General features: G+C 35.1%; 1 protein-coding gene across 2 annotated transcripts in view; it reads right to left on the bottom strand.

Annotated features, from left to right (window-relative positions):
* Positions 1–13,427, bottom strand: part of LOC118271881 (ankycorbin) — a 73,923-nt gene that overhangs the window by 9,408 nt on the left and 51,088 nt on the right. The window contains exons 1-2 of one of the 2 annotated variants that reach the window (XM_050693965.1): positions 11,987–12,085; positions 7,339–7,460 (exon numbers count right to left, since the gene is read on the bottom strand). In XM_050693965.1, the coding sequence (XP_050549922.1) occupies positions 7,339–7,443 (105 nt within the window). In that variant the 5' untranslated portion in view covers positions 7,444–7,460; positions 11,987–12,085. Of the gene's footprint in view, positions 1–7,338; positions 7,461–11,986; positions 12,086–13,427 lie in introns of those variants that run through there. The other variant, XM_050693964.1, reaches the window with a different exon arrangement.

Below are 13,427 nucleotides of genomic sequence, written 5' to 3'. Positions count from 1 at the left end.
ATTTCTCCAAAGAACTAGTTTGTTTGACGTTTCGTTTAACTCAAAGTATTAAAAAAAGAATCATTAACTAATGAGGCGGCCCTCAACAGGATCAAGCGCATATTCATAATATATTTTAATCGCAATAAAATTTTATAACTTATGATGAGTTACTGCGTAGAATTCTCACTTTAATTATGGATAAATTACCTACTCAAGCCATAAACTATCTGTAAATGCGCGGGTATTTAACTGCCTTTATTATTTTATTGTAAAACTGTCAATTAAAAATCTTGAGACGTTGCTATAACCTACACTAGAGTGTAAACAGCTAGAAATGGCCACCACATCGTACGAACATGTCAAACACCTTTATCTATCGTAGGTATATCATTTTTATCACGTATGAGAACCTCATTGGCATTACTGCGTATCGGCATTGACTCGCATCACTAACAAAATGGCGGCTTTGGCGCGGTCGTTTTTCGCGGCAAAACGGCCCGTAAGTGACACTGTCTGTGTTGAATGTGTCGGACAAAAAGTTGAGAATTTCTTACATGTTACAGACGGAAAACCTTTGTTTAATTACGTGTAACTATTCCGAGCTAATTTAAAATGCTTAAAACACAATTAGAACACGCGGCTACAAAAAAGTTATGTTAAATTAACTGGTATAATTTATGATCTCGCGACGGTTTATCTCAGAGATTTGTAATGTAATTGGATGATAAAATAGTTTTATCACCTCTCAGTTATCGGTATAATAATGCCGTTCAAAGGTTGTTACGTTAATAACCAATTTATAACAGTAGACGTTTACTAATCTTCGAAGAATACCGACAGCTACCAGTTTACGTGTTTAATGATGCCGTAAACGAAATAAACGCTTACCACCAAATGCTGTGATAATGAATGCCACGTAAATAAGCAGTAAACATGAACTTTAGGAGCAACAAGCTTTGACATTACTGATTGCTACCATAGACAAACAGCCCCTCGATATAAAATCTCCGTGGTGTAAAAAAAATAAAATAAGATGGATGTGTAAGGTTGCTCTTCTGCCAGAGATGTGCTGTGTAGCAATGCTGCGAATATGTAATAGCTAAGTTGTGAAACTATGTGACCGTTTCTACTAATACTAAGCTATGTAGCAATGCGAGTAAGATGTGGTGTGAAGATGCGCCGCCGCAAAGTAGTTGCACCCATAGCACACATCCATAGCACGCATTCATAGCACCATTCCGTATAAAAAATGGCTAAGCTGAATCCGTTTCCACAAGCGCTAAGTTATATGTCCACAGCAACGTGGCTTAGCACATCTCTGGTGGAAAAGCACTCTAAACCTCCGCTTGATATACCCGGTTGAAATGAATGAGCACCTATTTACCTAACATTAAATTAAAGTTAATATGACTATGGCGTGCGGTACATATCATTTTGAGTGATTAAGATTAAGTTTAGATTAAGAAATTTACGAGTAAATGGTAAGACCGTAATTGAGATTCCACATTCTAATTGGGAATGTAAGTCGTTGTATAATTATGCGCGTTTTAATGTTTGTTTCAAATCAAACATCGCAAGGATATTTTAATTCCGTGAGACATATTAAATTAACTAAAAATCACCGTTTACTCGTGTAAAAAATGGAGAAAACCTCTATTAGTTTTAAGTCACAGGGGGACTTCTTGAGGGATCTTGACCAGCGTGCGCAGACGCGGTGACGTCGATTAGGCTGCGCGACACTTTTCCCATATGTGAGTAAACCGTGATTTTTTGTTAATTTACTGATCTACATAAGGGGATCCATTTAACAATAGTCCTGTCTTGTAGGTTTCTCTACTCCACGTCTCGTTCCATGATTAACGATATGTTCTATCTGCCACTCGGAAGCGTCACATCACCTGTCAGAATGTGCCTCACATACCAGACACAAGGTGACCTCCATTCCTGGCCACAACGGTTCTCTGACAAACGGTGTTACCTCATAAATCTTTTCAAATAACTAAAATTAAAAAGCTGGCAAGTCCGTAACGATTGCACCAAATTATAGCTTCCTATTTTTAACGAGGCTTCAAAAATGGTCGTAAAAGTAATCAATTTTAATATGAAACAGGATTGTGTCCGGCTAATCATTGCGCTTGTAAAATAAACCAACAAGCTAATCAATGGGGGATTTAATGCTTGTTAGCCATTAGTGGAGCACATTGAGAATGACGGAACTAATTGTGGCGGCGATTTCAATTTGATTCGCGGTTTTGTGTTCTTTGGTTTTTATTGTGTGTAGTGTCGATCGATGATGAATTTTTATTTAAATGCTTGCGCTGATCTAATATTAAACTCCCATTGGATATATTTCTACGCTTTGTTGAATTCTGTGATTATCAGATCCTAGATAATATTTACCTATTCTTAATGTTCATACCTAACCATTAAAAATGCGAAGATCAACAAGCTATAGAGACATAATTTCCCTGCCATTTGACTAGCTGGTTACACGTTCAAGAATTAATTAAATAGCTAAAAATAAAACGTTTTATGATAGTTTTATGTTGTAAGATTTTCCTGTAAGTACATGTAGTTGTGAGTTAAGTGTCGTTAGGAAGGCATTAAAACAAGTTCCAATTGATTTCCCATAGCAGGTCGCCTGGCCACATTCTCACTAGTGGATTATAAAAGTTGATTGTAACATGGACATACAGACGGTTTTACTTTTTTTATAGATAAAACAGGGTCTAGACTGTAGACTTGAGACGTGAGACGGTGGTGATAAGCATGATCAGTCGAGAGCAACTACGTATCTAAGAGGTTAATGGATGGAGAGAAAATGTAACTAACTTATGTTAACGCCAATTATGTTATTTTACTGGTTCAGTAGTCGGTCTGTCTGGAAATGTATCATTGGTGTTCTTGATTTTGGAATTTGGAATATACCATGATCACATACTTAATTCGCACTTTTTTTTTACTAGCACTTAGGTTTTAACATAAGATCTTTGCGAAGGGTACTATAAAATAAACATTACATTAAGTGCTTTATTGTGGTAGAGTACTGGAGTCCATAGACTCGGGATATCCCGCATAAGACATTATAATTATTTGCCCATAGGAAGGTATTCAGAGCAAGAATTAAGTCGTAAAACGATGAAGAGAAATACTCCTAAGTTGACACATAAGCATGTTGTAAAATATAAGATTAAGAAGCCAATAACATCGTAAAGTATAATGGCAGACGAAATACTTGGAAGCGGAACATAAATTTAATATTAATAACTTAATAATATCTAGTTTCAAACTTAGTTTCATCTATTTAGTTGTAAATTATTATCTTAATGCTGATTAAAATATTTTTTGCTTCTCATATTTTCTTTTACTCAAATTATAAACTAGTAGCCAAACTTTGAATAAAAATTATCTGAAATAACTTAACATTTTTATTGACAATGTCGAGCTTAAATAACTTAATGTGAATACACATTAAGTTACAAACATATCTGGGTAATAAACCCAGATATTCCTTGCTTTACTTCCCTGCTTTACCAAGTTTTATCATAGCATGATGTTAGAAAGATCCTAAAGACCTTTCTGAATAATTACAATTATGGAATGCGAAAGACACTAAACAAAGTTTCCATTTAACTTCATTTTAAGGAAGTCATTAAAATAAAAGTTGTAGTGAGTCCACCATATATATTTACTGGATTCATATAAATATGTACCTTATAGAACGTATATATAAATCTCTTTTAGCATCACACGTCAATTTAAATGAATCGCGGAGACTCCAGCTACGTGACTGCGCATCTTAAACACTGGCTCTATGATTTATCAAAGAAAATGTCAGGGTTTTAAGTAAATCTGGAACTAAATAAAACTGGTATTTTTAAAGTTACCTAATTAGCCTAATAGCAAGTTATTTAGTTATGTAATATAACTACTACAAGACAGAGTCGTAGTTTTTTAGTGTTATTTTATTAAGCATCCAATTTGTAGTCATTCAAAACTAAGTGTCAAATGTATGGGGGGCTTATAAGCGGCTCTTTAACAAAATTCTTGTCGAACGTTTAATGAACTGCCTTTAATATGTCAGCCATTATATATTTATAGCCGATAATGGTTTCTCTTTAGTTATCCGTGTATTCGATCTGTTTCAAAACCAATACTCCGTACCACTTGCTACCGTTCAGAAACTAAGTTATTTTGACACCACAGATGCAGAATAGATAAAATAGGGTCCGACAAAATAAAGTGTTGTGCGTGTAGACCGGTCCAGCGAACGGACTAGTTTTTAATGATCTCGGGCACCCGAGGGGAGGCTCAGTGGCTCACAGATGACAGGAGATAACGATGCTGATTGTGAATACATTAATTGTTTGGAAACTTTAAGACGGCCACCTTTTTAGACCACAAACTATAAGAACACCGCTCCAGTACAAACTGGTTTAATAACTTATTGGCTGGTTCTACAAATTTATCTTGATGCTTGATTTTTTTTTATTTTGGTTGGACGAATGTGACAAGCGTCGGACTGTCTACCGAGTTGATATTGTCGGTTTGGTTTATTTCTTTAGTGTGTACTGAGTGATAAACATTTTATAGTTTAATGTTAAATAATAAATAGAGTTAAGTGTAAAAAATACGATACCTAATCACCTGAAAAACCATTGAAAATAATGAGGAATGACGATATTTTACAAAAATAATCTGTTACTTGCTTAATAATAAATTAGTTCAAGCTAGCATTTTGAACTTGCCATTAGTAACATAAGCACAACATTCCTTGTTGTACTTTAAAACCCCGTCAAGATCCATGATTATGTCAAACGCTTACTCAACGCGACCACAGAGCATACTAGGCTGAATAAACAGATGCCATGATCAATCATTTCCGTAAGAACACGAAATGATTAGTTTCCGCACGAATCGTGTTATGTCAACAATTTAAAATGGCAGCCGACTACTGGATTTGTATTTTAACGAGGTACTGGCGACACCTGTTGTACGAAACACGTTATTTATGAGATATCTAACCAAATAATGTAATACGTCCTGTTGCGTTAGTCTCTATACATTGTATAATGCTTCCTGCAAATTAAGGCTTACACACAACAGCGATGGGACTGCGATACGATGGCAATAGGTCGCAGATCGCGATAGTAACGCGGTGCAGGAGCTAACCTTTGGCTTTGGAATTGTTCTAACACAACTCCTTGGAACAATTGCTATTCCTTGCTTATTTATTGCATCTGTGTTCTAACCATACCTTATAAAAAAAATCATAATTTACTTTTACGGTCATAACATTTTATTACTGTTCTTCTTACAGTTCAGATTTAACTGTTGCCCATTCATCTACTTACGTAAAAAACGTCTTAAATGAAATAATCTCCGGTCGTCATTGCGAAACGTAGGAAACGGATACGCTGATCTACCTACGTAATAAAGACATTTAATTAAACATACGAGATAGGTACTTGCATAAAAATAATTAATAAAAGTTGCAGATTGGAGTAATTACACTTGTACGATACGACAGAAGTTTTCAACGGCATTGTCTGCTATTATTGTAATTAACGGGACTTTTTTATTAAATGTTGTGTACTATGACGTAATTACCGTGGACTATAATTTAATTGGCTGTAGTGTAGGCTGTGGAGTTCTCAAGCGGTCATTTTGTAAAACAATAAGAAAAATTAAAACGTTCATCGTTGTTAGAAAAACTGGGCCTAAGTTCTTTGATTGATGATGTTGCGCCTGCGCCGCGCCGTGGGATCCAATTAACTTGCTTGTGAAATCTATGGATGGACAATTTGGATTGTTTGCTTTTTTATTTACCTTTAGTTATCCAGTTATTGAAACTTAATCATTTTGAGAAAGTAAAATGTTACGTAGGAAATTCTATCAGTTAAATCTCCATTTTAATTAATCTAATAATAATTGCATAAGTTAGCCGTTTCCAGCTTTCCTTTTTTACAAAACTATTAATTTAAACAGACACAAGCATCTATCTTAGTATTAATGATCGGATTTGCTTGCAAATGTTTCTCACTGCTCATGTACTTGTAGTTGATTACTCTCGGACGGCCATTAATTAAATTAAGTACTCATTAGCTACAGTACAGGGTGGATACTCGTGTATGATGAGGTGATGGACGACAGAGACATTGTCCTGGGTACCTGGCTCTCATGCAGCTGCCTCAAGCCCCCCCTTAATAAGATGAACATACAAATTACAATATCCAACTAGCCTGTAGCGACATCGCCAGATAAATCGACCCCGCCCCACGATGTATCGATGCATTTTAATTATTTATTAATCGATTCCGAAAGGGACAACTCTGTGGACGATGGGAACATAAATATAATGCTATAAAGAATTAGTTACGACGCTGTTGAATTTCCAACTTTATTCGCATGATTTAAGAGTGAAATCGGTTTGTGTGATAGTGCCATTAATTTCGCGAGGTATTAATTTGTTCGCGGCTGGGTGCCGACTCCATGTTGAACGATGCTACTGCCGGCTATGGCCGGCGGACGGCAACTGACGTTGTTGGCTGAAATACCGCGCTAATGTTTATTATCCTCCCGCCATTTATCATTTATACAATTTATTGCCTTTTGTATAAAATATAATGGTTCTGTATGTCGATATTATTATAAGATGGTTTATTATTACTTTTGTTATGGTAACACCGACACTCACGTTGTGTTGTCTGTTGTAAAAAATGTTATTATAAAAAGCGACCTCTTTATTCCTAGCAGCGCGTGGGCGGTGCGCATCCGATGTGAATGGGAAAAAAGCAAGAAACTAACTTAATGTTTTTCGAGACAGCTTATCCATTTATTTATTCTGACAAAGAAGATAAATCTCGGTCAGAAAATGTTTTTATTATCGCGCGTTTCCTGTTATAGTTGAGTAAAGTGATCTATCTAAGTCGCGGCCACTCTGCATCGGACCGCGTTCGATAAATAATGATACCGCGATGATGGAAGGCCAATTAAATGCTCCAGTATTCACACTATTCTAAATGGCTTTTGTGACAACTCGTGATGGGTGACCATTAGTTATATGGGAAAATGGATAGGTAAACTAACGTAAAACTTAACTTCTATGTTCAAAAGAATTAACCATCGGTTTTAATTCAAAATAATGCTTTCTAGAACCGATTATGGATTAGGCAACACTTTGACCACGTCTCCAATCGTCCATCGTGAGGAAACAGGGAGTGCACCTGAGTTAGTGCACTGTAATATTACATCTCCTGCTTAGTGGGCTAGTTTACACTAGATAAGTTGGCCACCATGATTGAAATCGATCTGGAGACTTTTGATGATGATGATGATGACATAGCAAGTGCATACCTCATCAGTGACGTTGATGTCCCTGGCGTCGGCAGCCAGTAGACTCGCCAGCCGCGCCGCATCGCCGCGCGCAGCCGCCTCCAGCAGCGCCGCGGCCAGACCCATGCGAGCTCACACCATCACTGCAACAACACCACATGTTACTTACTTACATGAAATTTAGGCCGCATCATCACTTACCATCAGGCGAGATAGCGGCCAAACGTCGGCCCATTTAACATAAAAAAAGTAACAATATTTATAATGGATATTTATTATTGAAGAGGAAACGATAACAATGTCTGTGTAACTCTTAAAGGTAAATTGTTTTTAAAATTACATAAATATTTCAATATCGATAATATCACAATGGTCTAAGTGTAAGTACACTAGGTATTTATCTTTATACTTATTATTTGTTTTTTGTAAACTAGATCAACCTGTGATGCTCAACTTAGACGTATGCGTAAACAAATCCTAAGCTTGGCTCGAAAAGTTTCTAGTCTGTAAGAGTCTGACACTCCCTCTCGCCTTGCCCTGGTGAGAGAAGTCATTGCCATTGGATGATTTACCCCCCTCAAAAATTTATTTCGGTTCGTATTTAATGTTATTCCCACACCCAACTTTACCAATACCGATAGTTTAAAACACGATAACTAGTAAAAGGTGCGAATGAAGATTGCACCTCATAACACGATGACAATCTCTAGCAATTAACTTAAAGTACTTACACGTTACAAACTACACCGCAGTCATGATAGGTAAGTAGTCGATAGCCGTCAATACAGTAACCTGTTCTGGTAGGGAGACCGACGGCAAGTACCAGGACCACATAACTTAGTTGCAGGTTCATCAATAACTGCACATGTAACTATGAAAACTAGTATATCATGGTCTCACTTTGTATGATCTTTTCCCACATTTAACGGCCAGTTTATACTGGTATTGTATAGCTTGATGTTTAGCCGTGCACCCATGGAAGGTAGGTAGATTCTCTAGATAGGTAAATAGTGTAGAACTACAGAAGATTGCCAGATATGTAATCTAATGATTTCGCATTTACTTAAACGGTTTTTGAAATGTTTTTATTTATAGCAATAACAATTTCGTTGATCATCAATATGATACATAACATAACATCCTCGAAGGATCATTCCGAGTGACACCCACTTCGTCAGTTACTACATGGTAATAAAAATATGGTACCTGTACGGTTTAATATTCTCCTTTAATGGAAATAATGAAGCCTGACTTTAATATAGCAGACACTAATTCAATCATTCCTATTACTTATTTTATTACATGGACAATATAAACTTAACCACCAACGAGAAATAATATTTATAAAGTAAATTACTGTCGCAAAGCATGACAAAACCAGTAATCTTTGAAGCGAGCATCCTCCATTTGATTCAAAGCGCAGTGTTTGCACAAAAGAGTATCATTAACTCAAGCCAAGTTAAATAACAGTGCAATAATCCTTTTATTTGATTATACACAAAACAAACCAACATATTACTTACGAGTTTTAACTTTAAAATAACTCAAGTAAGGTTTAAAATGTAATTTAAGTTGAGTTTTTCAAAGGCTCAGCGACTAACCGAGACAGTGCGCCCATAATTTCTGATTGTCTGCTATTTGTGCGGGAAGGCTTGTCGTGTCGTGTCGGAGTCGTATCGTGAGGGCTAAATCATTAATTTCTGTTTTATAACAACAATACAATGAACGTAGTTGGGTAAATGGGTATTTTAATATATTGATTTTTCCATTGTTGTGAATTGAAAGTGATTTCAACGACGAATTTTTTGATTTGCTTCCGAAGTTTCGACCTACTTTAGTATTGTGAGGATACTATTTCCTGACTTTAAACTAATGATATTTTTTTCTACCCACACGAATTATTTTACGTCACACCTTTTATCGTCGAAGAGGTAGGCAGAGGTACACATTACGGCCCGTAACCGCTATAGATACAATGTACACCCACATTTCACCATTTGTGTTGTAAGTCCCATGTAATAGGGGGTGAGCCTATTGCCATATACTGGGCACATTATCCCAGACTCCGTGCTACTACCAAGAAATTTTCCAAGAAAAAAGCCTAGTAATACATACATATTTTGCCCGACCCGGGATTCGAACCCGAGACTTTTTGTCGCAGTCGCACTTGCAAACACTTGACAAGAAGATCTTGTGGATAATGATTTATCATCATTGTTATATTTTTTCCTACAATTTTCCTTTTTCCCAACATTTTTACTACAACCGAATCTACATCAATATTGTAATCATGTACTGTCGAATATTGAGTACGGTAATACCACCCGACTATATCTTTGGCCATGTCTCAATCTAGGGGCTTTCTAAAAGATAGCTATCATCTGATAGACATCTATCGGTAGTGTAAATAAGATCCTTATTTAATCAGTTAAATACTTCAAATAAATTTTAAATATTTTAAACTTGCCTTCATTGTATCTGCATTTAAAATATGTAACTTAATTTTAATATGGCTCATTAAAGCCTATACCGGTTCTTGCACTGTCATCTTATTATCAGATAGTATAAAATTATGTTTAATGGCACCATTATCGCGACATGAATGGCTTCACATCAAGCTATACATAGCCAGTCTATCATGGTCTCATTTTGTATGATCTTTCTGTAATTCGCGGTCATTTATACTGGACTGTTCAACTTAATGTGTAGTGTACCATCGATACTGAAGTCGATTTTAATAAAATATGAGTCGTCGTCGGCTTATTCGCATAAACCATCGACTTTAAGAAACCCCAAAGAAAAAAGTCTAATTGTGATAAATCACATGATCTAGGCGGCCAAATCTGGTCTCAAAAACGTGAAATAACACGACCGGGACGTGACTGATGCAGCAATTCTATTGTTTCTCTGGCTGTATGACATGTGGAGCCATCTTGTTGAAACCACATGCCCTCAAAATTCATTTCTTCAATTCGAGGTACGAAAAAACTGTTATAAATGATACCGAACACCATGATTGACTGTTTGCGCTTGACCTGGCTCATTTTTAATCGTGTAGCGCACCATTATAACCTCGTACCTTATACTAACACACAATAACACTTGTTCAAATGTCAAACAATGACACTCCGAATGCCGCCAAATTTAAATCTTGCGTTCTTGTTGGGACACCCGTTATTTAATCTGTTAAATACTTCAAATAACTTTTACATCGATCGAACTGCGAATAAATTTTACTAAGTATGTATCTTGCCTTCATTGTATCTGCATTTAAAATATGTAACTTAATTTTAATATGGCTCATTAAAGCCTATACCGGTTCTTGGACTGTCATCTTATTATCAGATAATATAAAATTATGTTTAATGGCACCATTATCGCGACTTGAATGGCTGCACATCAAGCTACACTTAACCAGTTTACCATGGTCTTGCTTTATGTGATCTTTCTGTACATTCGACAGTCAGTTTATACTGGTTGTTAATGTGTAGTGTGCCATCGATGCTGAAGTCAATTTTAATAAAATATGAAGCCAATGAAGGCTATCTGAATCGAGTCAATTAACTGCATTCTGCTTTGCATTATATCATTATGCATAAAGGCCATTCAATTCAGTTTGCTAACGATGAGCATCATACATACTATGTAACGTAGTTGGCAAGGAATTGAAAATAAAAAGGTGTGAAGAATTGTTAATGGATACGCGTTTCTTTTGGCGCCATTACTGTTTTTATTTGCATACATTATTGTCTATGGTTGGCGATGAAAAGAGGTTTTATGATAATGTGATATCTTTTATATTTAGATTTGATATTAAGATAATAATTGGCAATGTATTTTTTACAGCAAAAATATCAAAAAAGTATAATAAATAAGTACAAAAATTTATTAATGATATTGAATTAGCTGCATAATATTGAGACATTTGATAAATATTATAATTTCATAATTAATTATTATCTTAATTCTTATTAATCAACATTATTATTCATTTCTACGATCAATGTTTCATTCCATATTAATTTTGTGTCTAACACGGAAATATTAATTGGTCTACAACAGGTTATTGAAGCTTTTATGAATAATTATGAATATCTACGGATACTACACGTTTTTACTGAATATATTTATTTATACATGGAAAGAGATACGCGCCATTGGATCCATGTTGTTAATTATAGATTTGTTCTCGTTTTCTCATAATTTTTCTTTCACACTATACGTAAACTAAGAACTCATGATCATAAAAAGGATAACTCTATGAAAGAGTCATTATTATTTAGCGCTAAGAAGATTTAACATTTCAAAAAATATATGAAAAGTTCTGTCACTGGCTGATATGCTCGAAAAAATTTGAGAAAAGCCATTAATTATTTATTTTTCTTATTATTTTTTTAGATGCCATTTTAAAATTAGTGGCCAGTATTCAACATTTTATGAATTCTGATAACCCAAAGAGGTTTAAAATAATTAATAAAAAAAAAACCGTCACTGGCTGATTTCCTCGAAAAAGAAATGAGAAAAGCCATTAGTTATTTATTTTTATTTTTACTTTTTTAGATACCATTTTAAAATCACTGCCCAGTATTAACATTCTATGACTATCAAATTAAAACCTATTTTGTACTATTTTTTTTACAGACACACATAATTTGTGTTAAAAACTTACTTGAATGTCTTGTAATGTAAAAGTAGTACGTTTAATGGTGAACTTGTAATCACTCGCGACACTTGACTAGCACGCGATAGATCGCGTGCGTTTAGATCAGCACTAACACACGACAGTCAACATACTTGTTTTACATAGATAAATGTCGATCGTTACAGATTGTGTAGTTACATTGGTAAGACGCGCAGTGGGCGGAAAGCGGGAATGTGCGTGAGCGAGCGGAACATGAAATAAATTAAGCACTGTTTTAGGAAAAACAATATTGTTAATTGGTACTTTGTTATTGATTTAAAATGTTTGTTTGACTACGTTGTTGGACTGTTAGTAGTTTTGGAGTTACGAAAGATTATGAGTTATCAAAGATTATAAAATCTTGATCAAAATAAATTGCTTTCATAGGCATGTAGAAACTCAATAATTTATCGTGTATCTACCTATGCTGTGATAACTTAAATGAACTTCAATGAAAACTGTATAACAAACTTAATAAGTACAGATAAATAATATGTTGCAATTTATTATTGAATAGAAAAGATAAAGGCCAATAATTATGGGTATCATGGCATAACCGCGGGCCATTTGTTTTGCCACAGATAATGTCACTACTAGCGAAAGCTTAGCTATTTAAGTATTTAATTTATTGAAAGATAGTATCACTAACAGCCGGTGAAGTGAACTAATTTACGTGTTGTTTGTGTGCTAATATAAAACGCTATTGTTCACAGTTATCATACATATGTATGTAGTATGTACTTGCCTATGTATAATGCTATCGTGTACATAATCTTGGCGTAAACAATTAGTGCTTAAGTTCTGATCTTGTTCGGAAGTGAATGTTAATTTTACTGCCTCATTGTTGGTTGGAAGAAAACGTCTTTTCATAATAAACTTGAATGGTAATGATGTGTTTCAAAATATGTAAGGATTACTGTTATAAGTAATAGTTAGCTGCGAGCTAATTAACCACTTAAAAGCCTTAATTACGATAGGTGAGTAGAAATAATAACATAAATACTTCAACTAGAAAAGGCTTCGCTTTGTATCGTTTTTGTCAAATTGGACATGGTATACTTACAGATAAATAATTTCTCATCACATCAACTTCAACAGCCTGTAAGTGGTCACTGCTGATCAAAGGCCTGTTTTCGCACGGAGAAGGTTTGAGCATTAGTAATCACGCTTGATCAATGCGGGTTGGCGATGGGATTAATAAATATAATTTAATAATTTCAATATTTTTCTAACTTTCAAAAAAGCAAACAAATTGCTCCCAAAATACACATCAAAATCGCTAAACGCTACCGCTTGATTGCAATATAACCCTTTAATTGTAAACAATAAGCAATTACGAGCGGTCGAGTGGCTCTGCCCAGCCCTTCCGCCGGTAAACGTCTTGAGGATGGCCCAATAACTCAGCCGCTTTATTGACATGTTGTTCGAG

Source organism: Spodoptera frugiperda, chromosome 5 (assembly GCF_023101765.2).
Source record: "Spodoptera frugiperda isolate SF20-4 chromosome 5, AGI-APGP_CSIRO_Sfru_2.0, whole genome shotgun sequence".
In the NCBI taxonomy this organism is placed as follows: domain Eukaryota; kingdom Metazoa; phylum Arthropoda; class Insecta; order Lepidoptera; family Noctuidae; genus Spodoptera; species Spodoptera frugiperda.
This window is presented reverse-complemented; position numbering and strand designations above follow the sequence as displayed.